This window comes from Myotis myotis, unplaced genomic scaffold (assembly GCF_014108235.1).
Source record: "Myotis myotis isolate mMyoMyo1 unplaced genomic scaffold, mMyoMyo1.p scaffold_m19_p_7, whole genome shotgun sequence".
NCBI lineage: Eukaryota > Metazoa > Chordata > Mammalia > Chiroptera > Vespertilionidae > Myotis > Myotis myotis.
Genome location: NW_023416379.1, coordinates 29,210,565 through 29,232,019, shown reverse-complemented (window position 1 = coordinate 29,232,019; position 21,455 = coordinate 29,210,565). Strand labels below are relative to the sequence as shown.

The window sequence follows — 21,455 nt, the reverse complement described above, 5'->3', positions numbered from 1 at the left end:
TGATCTGGGGAGGAGCCTGCAACCAAGGTATGTGCCATTGACAGGAATCAAACCCAGAACCTTTGGTCCACAGGCTGATGCTGTATCCACTGAGCAACAGTGGCTAGGACCCTCCTTGAATTTTTAGAATAAACCTTTTTTAGTTTTGAAAAATTATTTGTGTACTGTTAGATTGATGTTGCCAGCATTTTAGTGAAAGCAAGTGAAATTTTTTTCTTTGCTATGTTGGCTTTGTTTATATTAACTTTGAAAAATAATTGGGGAAGTGTTTCATCATTCTGTAATTTTGGAACAATTTGAATAATGTGGGAATTGTTACTAGAAAGTTTTCAAGAACTTGTTCATAAAACTCTCTGGATCCAACTCCTCTTTTGGAGATAGCTAATTAAACATTAAAAAATATCTTCCATAAATATGTCTGTTTCAGCTTTTTAATTCTTACTGAATTCATTTTCCTTGAAAATTGTACATTTCTCTGGGCCCTAAGAATTTATTGCCATAGAGCTATAAAATATATTTTCATAGTTAAAAATTTGCTTCACATCTGTGCTTATATTTGTCTTTTTCTCTTTGTCTTTTCAGTTAACATATTAGTAGTTTGCATGTTTTAATTATATTTATATAGATTAGTTATTGTGATAATCAATTCCACTCTTATTTTCCTACTGCTTTACATAGTTTCTGCTTTTGTTTTTATTAGTTTCTTCATTATATTTCTCTAAGATTTATTTTTATGTTTTCTACTCCATATTCTGCATTAATATTACTTAAAAATAATTATGGTCACTTTGTAAAGTAACTCCCCCCCCGCAAAAAAAAAATTATTCTTTTTTGGATTTATCAAAAAGATATACATTTTTGCAATCAGCAAATTATAAGAACCAGACTCAGTAAGCCCACTTTCAACAGGTAATAGAAACAAAGTAAGAAAGGAGACACGATGTTGTTAGGGTTTGAGATGTACCGTGCAGACATCAGACTAGGGATTGCTTGGTCTTTATTAAAATGATAGTTTGCATTTAGGAAACAGTTCACAAGATTAAACCATGAGATACAAAAACATTCATGGATTTGACTAAATTGATGTACTTTTCGGTCACATTGCCTGTTTGAGGCAACCGTGACATTATTGCAGTAGGGGTCATCCACCACATTTCCGCCAGACTGACGCTGGGGCCGAGGTTCCTTTCTCCAGCCACCTGTAGGGCAAATACATGAATGCCTTGCTCTACATCTGCTCCTTTGACTCTCACAAATTTCTCAACAAGAAACACAACAGAATTTTATTCTTAATGGCATTACCATTGCACAGATTAAAATCCCATGAGCAGTTTTAGTTTTAGAAACTGGAAGAGGGGGGAAATGTTATCATCAATCATGAACTTGGAACGAGCTCGTTAACAAACAAAGAGGAGTTATTTTGGAAACAACTGTATTCTATTCTCATATAGTTTATTTCTCTATAAAAGGTGTCCTCCCTTGGGCGGGGAGGTGGGGTACATTCCACCGAGGTCTAAGTTCTGTGAGGCTTCCTCTCCTGTACTGCCAGTGCCCCAGGGGAAATGGGGATAACGAGTCTTCATGGCAGCCCAGTCCAGCTCTTCCTTGTACACTTCGATCTCATTCCAATTTAGGCTTCTCTTTCTCTTCTTCCATACCTAAAAGATAGGCAAAGTACTTTACGTGAACATCAGATTAAACTGTGAGCAGCTTTGCCAAGAGGCTTTTAAAAAACCACACCTCTCCTCTCTCCATTTCTCGTCCACCCTCCTGCACTCACCCCTTTTCTCCAGTTGAGAAGGAAAGTCATTTACTGCTTTCTTCAGAAACTTTCTCAGTGACCTCTCTCCCCACCCCTTTCCCTCAAATCAAGACAAAACATCTCCGGGACACACCCAGTCCTTGTGGCTTCTGGGAGTGAGGGACTCAAGTTAGTTCTTGACTCATGGAGTTTGCTCAGAAACCCCAACCAGACTGCTTTGTAAGGAACTTGTAGCGATAGGAGGTGCTACTGATAGTTTCAAATAGACCTTCTTCATTTTGATTTTATTCCTGTTCCTGCCCAAGACAGGGACTCTAGGTGGTTAAGAGTCAAGCAATATATACATTTCTAAGCTCATTGAGAGCTTATCAGCCACAAGAACTGTTTATTTTCATAACCATCTGTACTTAAACTCAAGTTCTCCCTCTCTTCAACCCAAGCCCCATAGACAGTTTTTTCTCTTTTATTTTTATTTAAAAAATATTTATTGTTTGAAGTATTACATATGTTCCTCCCCCCCCCCCCCCCTTGAACTCTTCTAGCCCATCCCTGCCCTAGGCCTTCACCACCCTATTGTCTCTATCTGAGGGTTGTGCATATTTGCATACAAGTTCTTTGGTTGATCTCCTCCCACCCACCCACACTCCCCCACCTTCCCTCTGAGATTCGACAGTCTGGTCTATGCTTCTATGTCTCTGGATCTATTTTGTTCCTCAGTTTATTTTGTTCATTAGATTTTACATATGAATGAGATCATGTGATGCTTGTCTTTCTCTGACTGGCTTATTTCACTTAGCGTAATACTGTCCAGGTCTCTCCATGCTGTCTCAAAGGGTAAGAGATCCTTCCTCTTTATTGCTGCTAGACTGTTTTTCTTCCTGAGACGCATATGGACTGGACTGGTAAGATCTCTGTCTATTGCCTATATGGTAAATAGCTAATGGTGTTTCATTTTCCTAGAGATGAAAATGTTCAAGTCATTCTTATGAATCAAAGTTAACCCTGGCAAATGCTTCCCACTTATTTTCTAGATAAAGATTTTTCTTCTGATACTAAATTCTCAGAGAATTTTTGCTGGAACAAAATCACCCCACCTGTTGCCTTGGAGGGTCTGTTGGTATTCTTTCATAACCTGCAAGCTCTCTGAGGGCAGAGCCTTTACCTGCTTCATTCCACATTATATTCCTAGAACATAACACAGTGTCTGCCTCCTAGTAGGGGCACAGTTCATCTTTACTGAATCAATTAATAAACAGTAAACATAGAGGAGGTCTCAGTCGGCTGGCCTAGAGGGAAACCAGAACAAAATATGGAACTTCCAGTATAAAAAATCATAAGCCTAGCTGCAGAGGGTCACCATGATGGGGCTTCATTAGGAAATAACCCCCACCCTGGCTCCTAGTATGTGTTTTGTGGGTTCAGTACAATGTGGATAACATGCTCTGAACAGGTGTCCTTAGATATTCTTTTAGGTTTGGTTTTCATGACTAAGGAACTGGCAGGGATCTGTACCACTTTTTCCAAAGTAATTTTCAGAATCATATTAAGGAAAACTTCAAATCCAGGAGTCAGGACATCTGAAGGGAGGAGGAGTAGGGTTGTGGGGTGAGCAGGCAATGGCTTAGTTGTTGGGTAACCAAGGCAAAGGCAGAAAAACACTACACAGATTCCATTCAAACTACACACACGACTTGGGTTCCCGCTTCATCCCTGTGGAGAAACTGTCAGGAGGTAACTGCTTGCTTTTCTTTTTCAAGTCTGCTTCCTCCTAAGTGTTTCCCTGCAGATGGGTTGACTTGGCAGCAAGAGTGGAATCTTCAAAAGCAGGGGTGGAGAACAGGGGGTGTTCACTGACCCAGACAGGGAAAACGACTCCCCACCTACTTCCGTTTGGCAGCTTGGAGGTAGAGGGAAAAATGAGACAGTTGTAAATAATATTTGGAAGAACCAGAGGTATAATTTCCACACAAATAGTTGAAAGAAACCTGTCACAGAGCTGAGGCAGGAGGTGCTTTCGGAAACACAGAGGAAGAGCTGATTGACACTGAGAGACTCAGTCACCTGTGATTGGGTGAGGGGATCAACCAGACTGGGAGAGGGGATCAACCAGAGGGCAGGCTGGGACACTGCTGGGACATGAGCTAGATGGGCAGCTGGGAGAGAAGAAAGGTGGATGTTTCTGTCACATAGGCCTGGCTCTGGCCTCCTTTGTCCTTTGGTCTGCTTTCTCTCTCCTCACCTCAACCTTTCACCCTTAGACACTTTCATTTCTGGTTGTATGAAGTTTGACTTTAATAAGACCCATTGGAATTGAAATATTCTTTAAAAAATATTTTTATTGATTTCAGAGAGGAAGGGAGAGGGAGAAAGAGAGATAGAAACATCAATGATGAGAGAGAATCATTGATCGACTGCCCCCTGCTGGGGATCGAGCCTGCAACCAGGGCATGTACCCTTGACTGGAATCGAACTCAGGACCCTTCAGTCCGCAGGCCGACATTCTATCCACTGAGCCAAACCAGCTAGGGCGGAATTGAAATATTCTTAAAGTACAGAAATATTTCAGCTGTTGTAGGTTGAATTGTGTCCCCCACCAAAGTCATCAGTTGAATCCCTTCCTAATCCCCAGGACCTTGGAGTGTGAGAGCAGGCCAAGCATGTGGCTGGACAACTGCTTGCTAAAGAGATTAGGCAGATGACCTGTGGACTCAATTAATCATTTCAGCAGAGCCTGGAAAGACCTGTGGGGGACCCTCTGCCTGATGGTTTGGACCCCCATGGATTACATGGGAGGCCAAAGGGGTTTTGAAAATTTTGTACCAGCAGAAACACTGCCAGCATAGATGAACAGGCAGGATGAAACGCAGGAGGAACGACTCCAAAGGCATTTCATGGGCTGCATCCTTCTTGGCTCCAGAGGGTAGGGCTGCTGCCCAGGGCCAAGGATGCAGGGCCATAGCCTGGTGAGTCCTGAGGACAGAACATTCAGCCAAAGAGGATTATTCTCAAGCCTTAACATCGAATGGAATTTGCCCTGCCAGCTTTTCGACTTGGTTGGGAACCATGACCCTTTTTTACCCTGTGATTTCTTTCTTTTGGAAAGGAAGTGTATATTCTATGCTTGTCCAGCCATTGCATTTTGGAAGATAACTTTCTGTCTGGTTTCAAAGGTTCATAACTGGAGAGCAATTTTGCAATTTTGCTTCAGGATGAATCATTCCCCCAGTTTTACTTGTGTGATTTAGATAATATTTAAGGTGAGATTTAGGACTTAAGAGTTGAGTCTGGAAAGACTTGGGGGGCTATTAGGAATGCATTTTGTGTGAATAAAGGACATGAATATGGGGGGAGGCTGAAGGCAGAATGTTATGGGCTAAATTGTATCTCTCCAAACTAACTCCCAGTACTTTTGAATGTGACTGTGTTTGGTTCTTTACCAAGTTATAATGAAGTCACCGGTGTGGGCCCTAATCAAATATGACTGATGTCTTTATAAAAATAAATTTGGAGACAGCTTCACACATAAGTGAGAACTCCATGTGAACATGAAATGGCCATCAACAAGCCAAGTAGAGAGACCTGGGACATTACTTCCCTCATAGTCCTCAGAAGGAACCAACCCTCCAGTACCATGATTTTGGACTTCAGGCACCCAGAATTGTGAGCCATGACATTTCTATTGTTAAAGTCTTCCAATTTGTGGTACTTCATTTTAGCAGCCCTAGCAAACTAATACAATATCTACAAAGCCACATGGAGTAACTTTCTTTTCAAAAGAGTAAATGATTACCTATAAATTTAGCATAATCTAGGTCCATGGTTCTGAGAGAACTTTCTAAACTCTCATGTGTCTGATTTTCCAATGGTGACATTCTTTTGGTTCACTAGAAATAACACTGGATTGAACATCCGTCAGAAGGAGGTGGCTCTGCACCCACCTTTTTTGGTGGGTTACTTAAGATTTATGGGCCTCAGTTGATTCTTTATAAAAGGTAAGGGGTGGCTAGGATGATTTTCTAATCTTTTTAGTTTTAAGGTTCTATAATAATGCGATTTTATCTTGTAGTTGAGGACAACAAAGCATAACCAAGTGAACCATTAAAATTCATTATGGATAAAAGGAAAGGAGCTGAAATGTGGTATTCCTGCTTCTTGGGGAATTTTGTTTGGGGTGTAAGTAAACGTACTCAGAATTGTAATACTGTACTTGATTGGATTCAGTTCATCCTAACAATATGCACACAAACACACATAGGACACACTTCTTTTAACTGGCAGTTTCAGATTCATCTACCTACCGAACCAGGCAGCTAAGGTGACAGCCAAGTGGCCAGTGAGGAGTAGGCAAAATTAAGCAGCCATCTAAAGTAGGCAACTGATACTCAAGTTCAAACCATTGTTGCCAGAAGAGAACAGTGGGCTCCGTGTTGCCAGGTCTTAATATATTTGAGAAGATAAAAAATGTGGCCTTGATGTGAAATCTTCCAATTTTGAAATGTTGGTTCCAAACAAAAGTCCCACTGTGTAGGCCTAAAAAAGCTTCTTGGCAGGTAAGATTTGGAGGAGGCCATCAGGTTGTGATCCCTCTCAGGTATGAAAAAGATGGCCACTTGGCATAAAACATCTGTCCCCATGGAATTATCTAGATGGTCCCATGCAGATAAAATTAATCCCTATACTTGACATGAGTTACAAAATGTTAGTCATCTTTAACTCAAGTTGCTGAAGAGAATGGCACAAATTAAATTGAACAGGTGATTCAACAAATCCTTAGTTGCCCTATTCATTTTTAACTTCTCACTCAAAGCTGCTAAAATGTAGTATTATATTAATATAGATTGGATTTTTTTTCTCTCTTTCTTTTCAGGCCATTTTCTCTTAGAAGTAGTAGAACAATGGCAAGTGACCAATAGAATAAAGCCCATCATATACTATATATTGGACATACAGTATTAGCTTAAATTGAATTATGGCCTTTCTCACAAAACTTAAGACTGCTTACATTTTATTCTGTTATTTTAAAAAAATATATCTTTAATGATTTCAGAGAAGAAGGGAGACAGAGAGAGAGAGAGAGATAGAAATATCAATGATGAGAAAGAATCTTTGATCGGTTGCGTCCTGCACGCCTCCTGCTGGGGATCAAGCCCACAACTCAGGCATGCGCCCTGACCGGGAATCGAACTGTGACCTCCTGGTTCATAAATCGACACTCAATCACTGAGCCACGCTGGCCAGGCTACATTTTATTTTTTAATATATTTTGAAAGTTAGCTAAATACTTTTATAAGTTAATTAGTAGAGGAAGATTACTATTCCCATTGAACAGAAAGGAAAATTATGGAAAGATTAATTTCTGGTCCCTCAAGCCGTGGCCTGAACTGAATACAAATTTTGATACTTTTCCTAATAGACCACTTATTAAAATCAAGACAGCTGCTGAGAAAAGAAACCCTCAAGTTCTTCTGGGCCATTTAACATTGGCTAACACTTTGACACAAACCATCTTACAAGACCCACACACAAAAGAAGTCCAATTCGACAACCATGCAATGACTGTTTTATTTGTCTAATTAGGTCACGTTCCTGGCATAGTGTCTGGCACAAAGTAGGGTACTCAATGTCTGTGGAACATAGATCAGTTTCTGGCGAGGCCTAGAATGTTGTGATTATTTCAGAGGAGATGCCCAGAGCTCTCTAAAATCCCCAAGTCATCTTGTCTTTGGATGGATTATCGTGAGAGCTCAAGTCACTACATATCCGTGTTGCTGCTTTTTTCACCTTCCCATTCTTATGTTATTTTACATACACTGTGGACAGGTTTTGCACAGCTTGAGTAAGATTACGTGCCTTGCCAAGATGGAGGCCCTGCTATAAATAAAAACAAAAGACAAATCAAATCGTAGGTTAAAAAACTTTTTGCAGCAATGAAGTGTTACCCTTTAGTGCCCGGACTACTTTGCCCTTGAACATGACAGTCACTGGTGAATCATGTGGCCTGGGCCTTCTGTGCTGCTCTATGTCTAGCAGAATGGTGGTGAGATGTCTCTGAGGCTACTGCACCCATGGGAAGGATGATGTGAGAAGTGGAGATCTGGGTGGCTTCCATCGAGACCTGTTACATTTAATAATTTATCTATTTCCTTGGGGGTCCTTTAGCTAAGGCAGTACTTACTAACCAGAGTGAACTCCCTAAATTTTTTTCTGTTAACACTACATTTTTCACTATAAAATTTATAGATGTGCTTCTTTTCTCTTAGATTTAGATATTTTACTAGCTAATAAGACAAAGTGAGTAATGAACCTTTCAGGTAAATGCCAGGAGCTCTTAAATTAACATTGTTATTACAAAAAAGTAACTCTTCCTAAGTGATCCCATGCTACAGCACAATTTTCCTTCGGTCTCTGCACACACTTTTCAAGACTGAAATTCTCTTGTTTTATGCCCCCCTAAACAATACTTACTTCTCTGTGTATCCCAGATATAGTTGTTCAGGGCTTCTCCCAGCAGGTACAAAAAATTCATAAAGATGGTTGTAGACCCAAAGAAGATGATTCTGGCTCCCGGGCCAATGTGTTCCAGGAAGGGGTACGCCCACATCCCGGTCACATGATGCACCCAACACACCCTGCAATGGAATTGCAATGGAGACATAGACAGGACTTATTCTCATGTCAGATTTCAAAGTTGCTGATATTACCAACAGGACCCCTTCCCCCATTCCAACCATGCTTCAGCAATGCCAATCACAGCTTTGCTTCCGAGACTCAGGAACTACTGGAAACACTGTTGTAATTTCTTTTCTTTTTTTTTTTTTTTTCACGCAGAACTAATTTTAAACTCACAGAAGAGTAGCAAATATGGTATAGAGAGCTCCAATATGCCCTTTGCTCAACTTCCCTGCATGGTAACATCTTGTATCACCATGGTAAAATGAAGCAGTGAACCTTGGTACACAATACTACTAGCTGAACGACAGATTTTATTTGGAATTTCTGTTTTCCCATTAATGTCCTTTATCTGCTGCATTTGGTGGGCATGACTCCTTATTCTCCTCCAATCTGGCAGTTCCTCAGTTCCTCCTTGTCTTTTCTGACTCTTGAAGGGTTCTAGTCAGGGATTTGAAACTGTTGTTTGTCTAAGTACTGTTGTACAATCTTCTTAATCTCTTCTTTACATAACCACATCCCATCTATTTTTAAAAATATATATATTTTTATTGATTTCAGAGAGGAAGGGAGAGGGAGATAAAACATCAATGATGAGAGAGAATCACTGATCGGCTGCCTCCTGCAGGCCCCCTACTGGGGATCGAGGCCACAACCCAGGCAGATGCCCTTGACTGGAATCGAGCCCGAACCCTTCAGTCTGCAGGCCGACGCTCTATCCGCTGAGCCAAATCGGCTAGGGAACGATGAAGGTTTTCTTTTTAAAAAGTTTTCTTGACTTACTAGGTCATCAAGCCATCTCAGATGCAGAAGTCCTGTTATGTGGGGTTTCACCTGGATTGGTGTGAATGATGCATCCACATGTCCCAACAGGATGTGCTTTCACCATTTGTTTCCTTGATATAATCAAGGCTCAATTTTCTGCACAAAAATGACTCATGGACTTGCTCATCTATTTCTGGAGACTTCTTGGTTCTTGGTTGACTTTCAATTTCTATCTCAATCTAAGGCCAGTTTGTCTTAATGCCCAAATAGCTTCTGCTTAATATAATGATACCAGTTTTAATTTTAGCCTAAAAAAATGATAACCATTATGCGTGTTTGTGTGTGTGTGCATACATACATATATGCACATGTTATAGTATCACAAGACTTCTGGGATGGTCTATTTTATTAAATGTAGCTCCAGTGTCATTCACTTTAACGAGCAATTAAAATTGACATTTATTAATGCCTCCTATCTGAGTGCTGTGATACACACTAGGGATACAGAAGTAAATGAGACAAAGGTGATTTTTGTCCTCAGATATTAAAGAGGAAATAACTAGTGTAGTCAAGATTAAGAAAAGTTTAAGTGTAGGCTGTCCTGGATGCTCAGAGGTAATTTCCTGCTTTTTGGGGGAGCCTTGCACTTACCATCAGTGTTTCTTTCTCTTATGTACTCAATTTCCTTTCAAATCATTTTTTTCATAACTGATAAATATGTAAAGCACATATTTCAGTAAAGCACAACAAAAAATTTCCCATCAACTTCACAAATACTGCTCTCTCTCTCTCTTTCTCTTCAAAAGCAAACTTCTCCAGTGTCAGCCAGTGGACCAAACTGTCTTTGGTTCAATTCCAGACAAGGGCATGTACCTTGGTTGCAGGCTCCTCCCTGGCCCAGGCCCTGGGGTTGGGGCCAGTGCAGGAGGCAACCAATTGATGTGTTTCTCTCACATGGATGTTTCTTTCTGTCTTTCCCTCTCTCTTCTACTGTTTCTAAAAACCAATGGAAAAAATATCCTCGGGTGAGGATTAACAACAACAGCAACAACAACAACAAAACACACCCCCAAAACAAAAAACACACTGGCTCTCTGTCATCAGGTTCTCTGGTTCTCTTCCTACCTCTGGTGCTGTTCTCCTTGGATCTTTTTGTAAGTTCACCCTTCACTACCAAACCATTAAATGCTGAATTTCCTTAAGGTTTGGTTTTAAAACCTTCTTATAGTATGCATTCTCAGTTGATGAGATTTTTCATGGCACTGCTTCATGTCTTCTACCTATTCACATAAATTTCAACAATTTATGTCCCCATCCAGATCCCTCCTCTGATCCAACAATCATCATCACGTCTCATTTTGCACATCATAAAGATACCCTTGTCTTGATATATCTGCAGCCAATGTCATGCTTGTTTTCCTCAAACCTTGGTCCTCCTCTGTTGTTCCTTATTCTTTATCTCTCTGAATGGTACTACCTCCATTCAGTTTTGCAACCCAAACCCAGGAGTCATCTTGTTATTTCCCTTTCTTTCATCACACATTTTCAATCCATAACTTTGTCTTGTCAAGGTTACCTCACACATCTCTCCAATATGTTTATTGTTTAGCATCTCCATCACCAGTATCATAACTTGTATTACAATCATCCATCTCTGTCTAGAGTACTGTCATAGTTTCTAATCTGTCTTCCACCATATCTACTTTTGTCTCTTTCCCATTCATCCTCACATCTGCCAGAGTTTTAAAACCAGAAATCTGAACACATTATGTCCTTTCAAACAAGTCAATGGCCTCCCATTGCTTTTTTTGTTAAAGACCCACATTTTTAACAAAGTCTAGAGTGCCCTTCATAGAATGGCTTCTGCCTGTTTCATCCCCCCATATCATACCTTGCTTTTGTTACACTGGCTTTCATTTGGTTTCTTGATTTTGCCATGTTCCTTCCTGCCATGTGGATTTTCACTTGCTCCATTTTTTTTTTCTGTCTATGCTGTTAGTTACCTTACCCTTAGACTCATTAAATTATAGTTCTCCTTTATATCTTAGTTCAACTATTATAATGAACCAGTCATCAGTTAGAAAATTTTCTCTGACCTATTATCTTAGATCAGATTTTACAAACTCTTTCAGAACCATAAATCTCTTTTATATTAAAGCTATTCTTTTATTAGTACTTAAATTTGAATGACATATTTACTTGAATAATATTTCTCCCCCTTTATAGTATCTAAATATCTTATTGTATTTTCAATACTTACCACAATGCCTGTCACATAGTAGGAGAAAGAATAAATGAATCAAGTTACGTTTAAGCTGTGATAGGAGGAGTAAGAATTAATTGAACAAAGATGGGAGACAAGAACTTTCTAGCCAAATGGAATTGTAGGTCAAAAGACCTGAAAACAAGGGAGAGCTCCCAGATATTCAAGAAGAAAACATTTTCTTGAGGTCAAGGGAGAGAGGGCATGAGGGGCAGACAGACCCTCCACTGTGGGTGACTTTTTAAAACATGGTAAGAACTGTAGACTCTATCCTGCTATGGACATCAGGAAGTCTTTGAGGGGTACTGAATAAATGTGAAACAGATCACATGGTCAGGAGAGTGGGTTACTGGATCTCTAGGAAGGATGGTTGCAAGCTGGTTGGTTGGCAGCTTAAATTCAGCCACAGTGGGAGTTCTTACACCAAGGGCTGTCAAATGCTGTGCTTGGGTTCTCCTTCCTTTACTTCCAGAAAAACTGGCTGTTAAACATTGGCCAGTAACCCACAGGTTACTAGCACTTAAAAAAAAGTAAGAATATAAAAAAGTAATAATAGTAAGAAAAGTAAGAATAGTAAGAAAAAATAGAAGAAAATAATAAAAAATATCAGAAGGACTTGAATATAATGATAATAAAATGGTTTTGTGAGATTTCTGTTTCACTTGTGCGTATGTGTGTGTACACACACATACACCTGCATGCTGGCTGGGTCATGTTGCAAAAGAAGTTTTATATATTTTTTTATTCACAGTAAAATAAATTTGAAAGGCACTGATTTTGGAAATAGAATTAGAACTTAGTGACTGATTGGACTTAGGCAGTTAGGGAACTGAGATGAGTTAAGGATTAATCATAGATTCCTAGCTTGATTAAGTGGGTGGGGAATGCTGCCATTTCCTGAGACAGGGAATGCTTTGTAAGGCAGCTGGTTTGAGGGGATGATGAGTTCAGTTTGGACATGTTGGGTTTGAAGTATCTGTAAGATATCCAAGGGGAGATATTCTGAAGGCAGTTACCTGGGTTTGAACTGTAGAAAAAGGACTACTGTGGCAATATATATTGGGTGTGTTGGAAAAAAGATGGTGGCGGAAGCCACCAAAACAGATTGAAATCATCCAGGTAGAATATAAGGTAAGAAGAAAGTGAGTCCATGAGGGAGCCCTAAAAAAATCAAGATTTAAGGGATAGTTTGAGGAGGATGAGGCTTAAAAGGAAACAAAAAAACATGGGCTAGTGACATGGAAGGAAGACAGAAAAATGTGGCGTCTTATGCCAATGAACAAGTGGTTCAAGGGTAGAGTAGACCACATTTATTAACACTGTCGCGTTGAGAACTGAGAATAATTAGAAAACAAACTTTGCACATACAAATATATTTGTTCTGATTTCAAGTGTTTTATGTATCATACAAATCTACTTTGGATGCTGAATGGATATAAATGATAAATAGTTAAGTAAAGACAAATTGACCTGGTCAAGCTCCGTAGCTCTTTACATCATATGGCCAAATGTCATCCTATCACACAGTTCATAAGTTGTGGAGGTCACTGGAGCCCTCAAGGAGCTGTAGTGAAGGAGACATAGCATCCCTCCCTTTTCTGGCTCTGTCATTCTTATTTATCCTAGATAGACACACATACCCATTTTACTACTGATGACCTGTCAGTTCTCAAGGTTATTTTATTTTAAAATATATTATTTTATTAATTTCAGAGAGGAAGGGAGAGGGAGAGGGACATAGAAATATCAATGATGAGAGAGAATCATCAATTGGCTGCCTCCTGCAGGCCCCCTACTGGGGACGGAGCCCACCACTCAGGCATGTGCCCTGACTGGGAATCGGACCGCGACCTCCTGGTTCATAGGTCAAGGCTCAACCACTGAGCCATGCTGGCCGGACAGATTAGTTTATTTTAAAGAAGATTTTAAACTTGCTTTTATCATCACATTTTGGTAAGGAGTGAGGCTATTTGGCAGTTAGGCCATTAGGTCAGAAGACACGAAGAACACAGATTCAATGTAGTAACAGCTAATAGCTAGTGATCCTGAATTCTTAGTGACAGGCACTGTTGTAAATATTTTATGAGCAATGCTTTGGGGAAGGTATTAGAGTCGTACCGTCTTATAGATGAGGACACTAAAGCCCAAGGAGGTTCAGTAGGTTCAGTATAGGGATATGTACTTCAGCAGCACAACTCTTAGCTTGTATGCCAGGCTCCTCTAATGGTCTGAAGACTAGGATATGATGGGTAGGAACAGGGCTCTGGATGGCTTTTAATATGCTCAGAACCAAAAATAACCTAAATATAAAATCTCTATGTAAATTTTTCTTGCCCCCCACTGACTCTAAAAGTAATTCATGCTCATTATGGAAAATGTGTGAAATACAGAAATGTTGCAAGATGCAAGATAAGTCAGTTTTGGTGAAGTTTTAATACAGGACTGAGTCTCCTATAAAACTCAGGGATCAGATTTTAAATTTTCCTCAGAGGAGAGGAAAACCACTGCAGGGCTGCAGAGGTAAAGTAATAAACACTTCCTTCAGAGAAGGCACTGACTTACCTCTTACGAAATAATCACATCATTTGTGCATTTAGCCTACTGGAATTTACTATGCTCCTTGGCAGGCAATGAGCGTGTGCCTTAGGGTAGAGTGAGATAAGGAATGTGCGTCAGCTTCTCATCCAGTGGGTCTCTGTGTGCCTTCCATGGCACCTCCAACCTGATGCTTCTGAAGGACTTTTCAAGAGCATTTGGCTTTTGGCTCAAATGCTGCTTTTAGAGCTGGCCCTCTCTTTAGATCTAATCCACCCATTTTAGGGCCATTCTATAGGCCCCTTGGGCCATTTTCTGAGTACTAATTGCATGAAGACTGGTTCCTGTTACATTTTTGAAAACCTAGAATTCTGTTGGAGCTTCCTGGAATTCATGTACTCATTCATTTGTTCAACAGACATTTCTTGAGCCCCTATTTTGTGTCAGATGTGGCAAGCAACAGTGGGGATGCAAAGGCATGCCCTTGAGGAGATTATGGTGCAGAGGGGCTACCAAGGTTTCCGCTGCAAAGACTGTAGGTCCTAGGGAATATGATAAAGGATGTCTGCCTAGATGGAAACAGCACTCAGAAAACTCCTCTGGGTGACGTGTGTGTGATAGTGCTAGAGAATTAATGCATCAACTCACAGGCAAATACAAATGGAGAGGTCCCACTGGAAGCAGTGTGGAAATATCTTCTAGCTCAATTACAGATTGAATTAGAAGTTACAGAGAGAATTATATGATCCTTCACTTACTGTGGTTTAATGGAGTATTCCTCAAGGCAACCTTTTAAGGCATAATCATAATTTAAGATTGATCAAAGTCTTTCTAATTTTCTCATTGAAGCTGATCCAAATTTACAGAGCTTGGGATGTATCTATCCATCAGGCTGGCTTTATGGGTGTGCATTCCAGGCAGTCACTTGTGGCCCTGTGCTCAGAAGGGCCCCACACTTAGTTTAATGCTTGGCTGTCACCGTCTTGCAATTCTTAATATTTTTTTAACAAGGAGCTCCACATTTTTATTTTGACCTGGGCCCCACAAATTATGTCTATGTAGTTGTGTCATCTATACTTTGGATCAACTTCCAGCTCCTCCACTTAGTAGCACCTTGGACATTATTTAACTTCTTGAAGCTCAGTTTCCCCTTTCGTAAAGGGGTATGAACTGCCTATCTTAAAGATGTATTCATCCATTAATGTAAAGTGCTTAGCACCATCAATTTAGGTTAGATAAAACACACACACACACACTCACACACACACATGCAAACAAAACAAGTAAAACACCTTTCCACCGCTGTTCCTAGTGCAGAAATATATAATATTTTTCTGTACTTCTCACACACGAAGATGTTTTCAAGGTTACAAGCCTCTCCACCCATCCCTGGGGAAAGAGGCAAATTGTGCGTGCCTCCCAAACTGAATTCCTGTAGTGAGGTAATGAGGGAATGTGTTTTCTTCCTGATTCTCAATCATAAATATCAGAGTAATTTATCCACACACGCAGGCCAATAATTTGCTTCAGAATATTTTCCTCCAACACATGTCCTGGAGGCACATGCCTAAACTGGTTTTAAATGATTTGTTTCCTTTGAGTCCCACTTTCTACAGCCTACCTGGACTTATGGTGATGTTTCCCTGGAGAGGATTCAGTTCACATTTCTCTTAATAAAATTCATACCGGTCTTGCTTAACTTTAATCATTTGGACCTCCTCAAAGCATATACTAGTAGGTGCCAAACATCCAGTTGACACACTGAACATTGTAGGGAACATGTGTTCTTTCTGGAGGGGAGTGGGGAGTGTAGTCAGCGGGGGACTAATGGCCCAAGCAATTTATCAGGGCTGGCTTTGGTGGTGAGAAACCCATGCGTTCATTCTTCTAGTTTTGGAAGGAGGGTGTGGTGGGGAGGAACTTCCTAAATCCCGCAACAGAAATCATAATTTCCATATTTGTCAAAAATGACCTGTAGTGTTTCTTTAGCACATTTTGTGCTTCTCTTTCTTCTAGCAGACTCTTATTTTTAGGATTACAAACAATGTTCTGGTTATCCCGGCCATGATGACATCTTCCTTGATCCTGCAACCTCCTTGGACTACCAATCTTTCTCTCTCTAATCGCCAACCGTCTTTAATAAATAGCAAACTTTCCAGACGTTTCTTGAGCTCCTGCAGTGCTCAGCGTCTCTGTATTATTTGTCACTACTGTCCTCTGTGTGCTGCTTCCACAACTGATGAATGTTTCTTTTATATTTTCATTCAACAAAAGTATATCAGTGCCTAAAATGTGTCAAACCATGAATGTAGCAGCATATAAAGTGGATGTGGTCCCTGCCCTTGTGACAGGGTTCCCAGTCTAACAGTAATACAGACATTAGCTGACACACTATTATTATGCCCTGACTGATGCAAGGGAGGAATGGTCGAGTTAATTACCTTTTTTTTCCAAGTTGAGTTGTAATGTTTGTTTTTAAATATAGTTTTAATTTTTTTCAGAATCAAACCATCTAAAAGTTCTAGAAAGCTCATAAAAACGCCCAGAAACTCCTGTCCCAACCAACTGCAGCTCTTGCTCTCTTTCCCATGCCTTGTCCTGCTCTCCAGGGGAAGCCACCTTCAACAATTTCAGCTGTTTCTTCTCACTTTTACACCCATGTATCTTAAAAGTAGACATATATTGCCCTCCTCTCTCTCCTCTCTCTCTCTCTCTCTCTCTCTCTCTCTCTCTCTCTCTCTCTCTCTCTCTCTCTCCCTTAATTTTTGTTAATCCTCACCCTGAGAATAATTTTCCACTGATTTTTAGAGAGAGTGGAAGAGAGAGGGAAAGACAGAGAGAAACATAGATGTGAGAGAAACACATTGATTGGTTGCCTCCTGCATGTGACCAACCAGGGCCTGGGACAGGGAGGAGCCTGCAACTCAGGTACGTGCCCTTGACTGGAATCAAACCCAGGACCTTTGGGTCCACTGAGCCAAACGGACTAGCGCCATATATTGCTATTTCTTGATTCATCATTTTTAGATATTATCTTAAGATTTTCTAATATGAAAGATGTTATGTTCTCTCCCCTTTTTCCCCTTTTATCCACCAAATACATTTAGATGATATTTTGGGGCCCAAGGTAGTTTTCAGTATTTTTGTTCTTATGCTTTTTGTGTTGTATCTAAAAGCTCTGCCAAACCCAAATTTCTTGTGTTTTCTTCTCGAAGTTCATAGTACTGAGTTTTACATTTAGATTTATAATGTATTTTGAGTTACTTTTTGTGAAAGGTGTAAATTTTGTGTCTAAATTCAATTTTTTTCATATAGATTTCTAATTGTTCCAGCATAATTTGTTGAAAAGATACCCTTCTTCATTTTATTACCTTTCCTCCTTAGTTAAATATTAGTTGATTATATTTACGTGAATCTATTTCTGGGCTCTCTATTCTGTTCCATTGATCTTTGTATCTATTCTTTTGCCAAAACCACAGTGTCTTGATTACTGAAGCTTTATAGTAAGTCTTGAAGTCAGGTAGTGTCAGTTCTCCAATTTTCTCTTCTTCTTCAATATTGAGTTGGGTATTCTGGGTCTTTTGCCTTTCAGCATAAGTTTTAGAATCAGTTTGCCAAAATCCACAAAATAGTTTGCAGAGATTTTGATTAGGCTTGTATGAAATTCATAGATCAAGCTGGTAAGAAGTGACATCCTAACAATATTGGGTCTTTCTATCCATGAACATAGACTGTCTATTCACTTACTTACATATTATTTCTTTCATCAGTTTATAGTTTTTGCATGTAGACCTTGTACATATTTTGTTAGATTTATATCTAAGTCTTTCATTTTTTTGGTGCTATTGTAAATGGTATTGTTTCTAATTACAAATACAATTTGTTTATTGCTAATATATAGCAAAGCAATTGATTTTTGCATATTAACCTTGTATATAGTGACTAACTCCAGGATTGTTTTTGTAAATTCTCTGGGGTTGACTACATTTCAGCTGTGAACAAAGACAGTTTTATTCTTTCATCTTAATTTATATATACCTTTTACTTTCTTTGCTTATATGATTGCACTAACTAGGAGTTCTTATACAATATTAAATAAGAATGGTGAGAGGGGACATCTTTGCCTTGTTCCCAGTCTTAAAGAGAAACTATCCAGTTTGCCATGATTTTATTTGTTCTGAAATGTGCATTGTTTGAAATAAATCTAGTTATACCAGCTTTATTTTTACTAGTATTAGCATGTTATATCTTTCTCCATCCCTTTACTCAGCCTATCTATGTCTTAATATTTAAAGTGATATTCTTGAAGACAACACATATTCGGTATTGTTTTTTAAATATACCATGATAATCTTTGCCTTTTAATTGCTATATTTAGACAATTCACATTTAAAGTGATTATTGACAAAGTAGATCGATTACTACCCTGTTTGTATTTTTTATTTATTGTACTTGTTTTTGTTTTTTTGTTTCCCCTCTTTTATATTTTCTCTGGTTTTAATTATTTTCATGCTTCCCATTTTCTCTTCTCTTTTAAAAATATCAATTATACTTCTTAATACACACTTTTATAGTGTTTCCCTAGAGTTGCAATACAAATTTACAATAAATCTAAATTCACTTTCAAATATCTTCTATGAGTAAATAGTGTTCCCCTGCCTTCACCTTCACCCCACCCCACCCCACCCCGCTGGCTTCTCTCAAGATATTGTCTTTGGTATTCTGCAGCTTGAATATGACATTTGTACATTTGTTGGCATTTATCCTGCTGGATATTCTCTGAACTTCCTAACTCTGGAGCTGTGGTTTGGTGTCATCAATTTTGGAAAATTCTTGGCCATTATTACTTCAAGTATTTCTTCTGCTCTGTTTTCTCTTCTCTTCTGGTATTCCAATTTCGTGTATGTTACACCTTTTAATTTTGCTCCACAGTTCTTGGATATTCTGTTCCATCTTTTTAATTTTTCCCCCTCATGCTGTTCAGTCTGAGAAGTACCTTTGAATATTGCTAAGCTCACTGATTCAGTCCTTGGCTGTGTCCAGTCTACTGGTGACCCCATCAAAGGCATTCTTTATTTCTGTTAGTGTTTTGATTTGTAGCCTTTTTTTAAAATTTATTTTTAGAGTTTCTAACTTTCTGATTATAATATTCCTGTTTTTACATGTTGTTTACTTTTACCACAAGAGCCCTTAACATAACAATCATAGTTATTTTAAATTTCTTATCTAATAATTTCAAAATCTGTGCTATATCTGGTTCTGATACTTGTCTCTTTATACTCTATAAAGAGTATAAAGAGACAAGTATCATGCTTTGTCATTTTGTTGTTGAAATTCAGGCCTGATATCTCTGGAATTAGAAATTGAGAGAAACAGAACTTTAGTGTGTTACTCTGCCTTGTACTTGGCTATGCTTACTGTTTGCAATAGTCACAGGTGCCAGAATCATCGAGTTCCTTTAGTTTCCTAGTTTTTCTCTCCCCTTTGTCTTTGAGTTCCCCTAAGAAGTCCTTGTTAAATAGAGTTTGGATCTTGTAACTCTTTCAGTTGTAATCCACTTTTATGTTGGAGCCCTGTTGATGTGGTGGTAAGTGTGGGATGGGGATGTGCTCTATAATAATATGGTTAAATCTGAGTCTTTTAGTGGGCCTGTGTTCCTGGTTTGTGAGCAAGGAAAGCTAGAGGGGGCTAGGGTTGGGTCATTGCCCTTCCTTTGGGTCTATAAGGCTCTGGTAAAGTCTTTTCTCCTTTAAAGAACGCCTCTATTGTTGAGAATGCTCTGGGTGTATTTCAAAATGGTTACTTTTATACTCTCCATGCCAGAAACACAAAGGTTTTTCTTGGCTTTTCATCACTGGTTTCATTTATCTTTGAGTCTCTATCAGCTAGCACAGCCAATACAGAGTAATTACTGTATATATTTGCAGTACAAATAAATCAGTGAATAAAGAAAGAAGATGGTTTAGAACAAAAGTAGAGACTATTTTTACCTCAACATTGGTGACTACATTCAAAATGCAGGGTAACATTTTAAATTTTATATCCATTAAACAGAGGCAAAAATGTTGTTTTTTGCTAATTTTTAAAATGGGAAAGCAGTGGTGCTTTGCACACTGCAGAAACAACTGATGGCCTTCCTTCTTCCAGAAGAGTGTCTGTCTCACTGTTCCAGTTCTGGAAGCGGAGCAGGATTCTATCAGGCTGGCTCCTGGAGCTCTGCCTCCACTCCTTCCCACTCATAGTTCTCCACAGTGTGCCCTATACTTGAGGAACGAGTCCCACTGCCTTGAGTTTCTAGTTCTGCTGACCTTGAGTTTCTATCCTTGCCCTGATCCCATTCTTGTCTGTCCATTGGGAAAGCTCACATTCCCCTTATCATCCACCCCACCTGAAAGGTGAATGGTTCCTTTCCAACAGCTTCAAACTTCAAATGTCTTCCATCTTAATCCCGGGTCCTGTTCATTTCTTCCTCACTGTCCCAATTCATATCCAGTTCCTTATTAATTTATGTTCTCCACCTCATATAAGTTTTCTTTTTAAAGTATTTACAAATATGTGTAATATTTGGTGGGAATTTGACATACCTACATGCATGCAGGTATGTAATGGAGATACAAGGGCAAGTCATACAATGCCCTGGGAAAATTTACAAATTGAAGCAGCTAAACCTGAAGCACTAAAATCCTACCACTTCATAAATATTTTCAGATCTCCTAGCCTGTGGTAAAGAGAAAAGTAAGTTAAGAGTTACAGTTTTTACTCTCTTCTAAGTGGCAGAAACAATGCTTTTGGCAGGACTGAACAGAAGAACAGATGCTAAGCCTTGGTAAATAAATTGTTCTCTTTATTTGAATGACTGAGCACCGTTGACTTCTCTGGTGATCTCTGTTAGAACAAGGCAGGCCACATAATAAAGCTCAAAGAATCAACTCACAACCAAGGGGAAGTGACACTTATCAGAATGTATTTATTTTGGACAAGAAAGACAATGAGCAAATCCAGGTGTTGAGTCACTAGGAAAAATGAACACATACCCGAACACAGCAAAAATTTAAAGCTATTTTCATTCCTCAATGTTATCTTCATGTCTTGAAAAGTAGATTTTTTTCCTTCCATACTTTTATACTATACTCTTACTAGTACATGATCACAAGCCTGTCTTTTGTAAGATTCAGCACTGATGAAATAATTCTATTCATCACTTAGTTCCATTTGTCCCTGGAGCAATTATATGAGACTACTGAAGGTCATTAATTGGACATAATGTGATAAGATCAAAGGGACACTAGTCTCACTAGGTATAAAGCTGTTTGAAAGAAAACCTGAGTAGACAGCATGCCCTCCCTTAGTGTCCTACCCAAAGACCAGCTTCCTGACTATACTGGCATTACCAATATTCAATTTCTTTTCATTAAGCAGTGACACAGTGAGTATTTGGATACTGTCTATGTTACAAATGGG

At 39.2% G+C, this 21,455-nt stretch overlaps 1 protein-coding gene across 6 annotated transcripts in view; it reads right to left on the bottom strand.

The window, feature by feature from the left end:
* Window positions 1-980: 980 nt before the first annotated feature.
* Window positions 981-21,455, bottom strand: part of AIG1 (androgen induced 1) — a 192,495-nt gene continuing 172,020 nt past the window's right edge. For 2 of the 6 annotated variants that reach the window (XM_036317648.1, XM_036317643.1), the window contains 2 exons: window positions 8,228-8,391; window positions 981-1,658 (listed from right to left, as the gene is read on the bottom strand). In XM_036317648.1, coding sequence (XP_036173541.1) covers window positions 1,631-1,658; window positions 8,228-8,391 — 192 coding nt within the window. In that variant the 3' untranslated portion in view covers window positions 981-1,630. Of the gene's footprint in view, window positions 1,659-7,305; window positions 7,634-7,728; window positions 7,878-8,227; window positions 8,392-21,455 lie in introns of those variants that run through there. The other 4 variants (XM_036317644.1, XM_036317645.1, XM_036317642.1 and 1 more) reach the window with 3 other exon arrangements.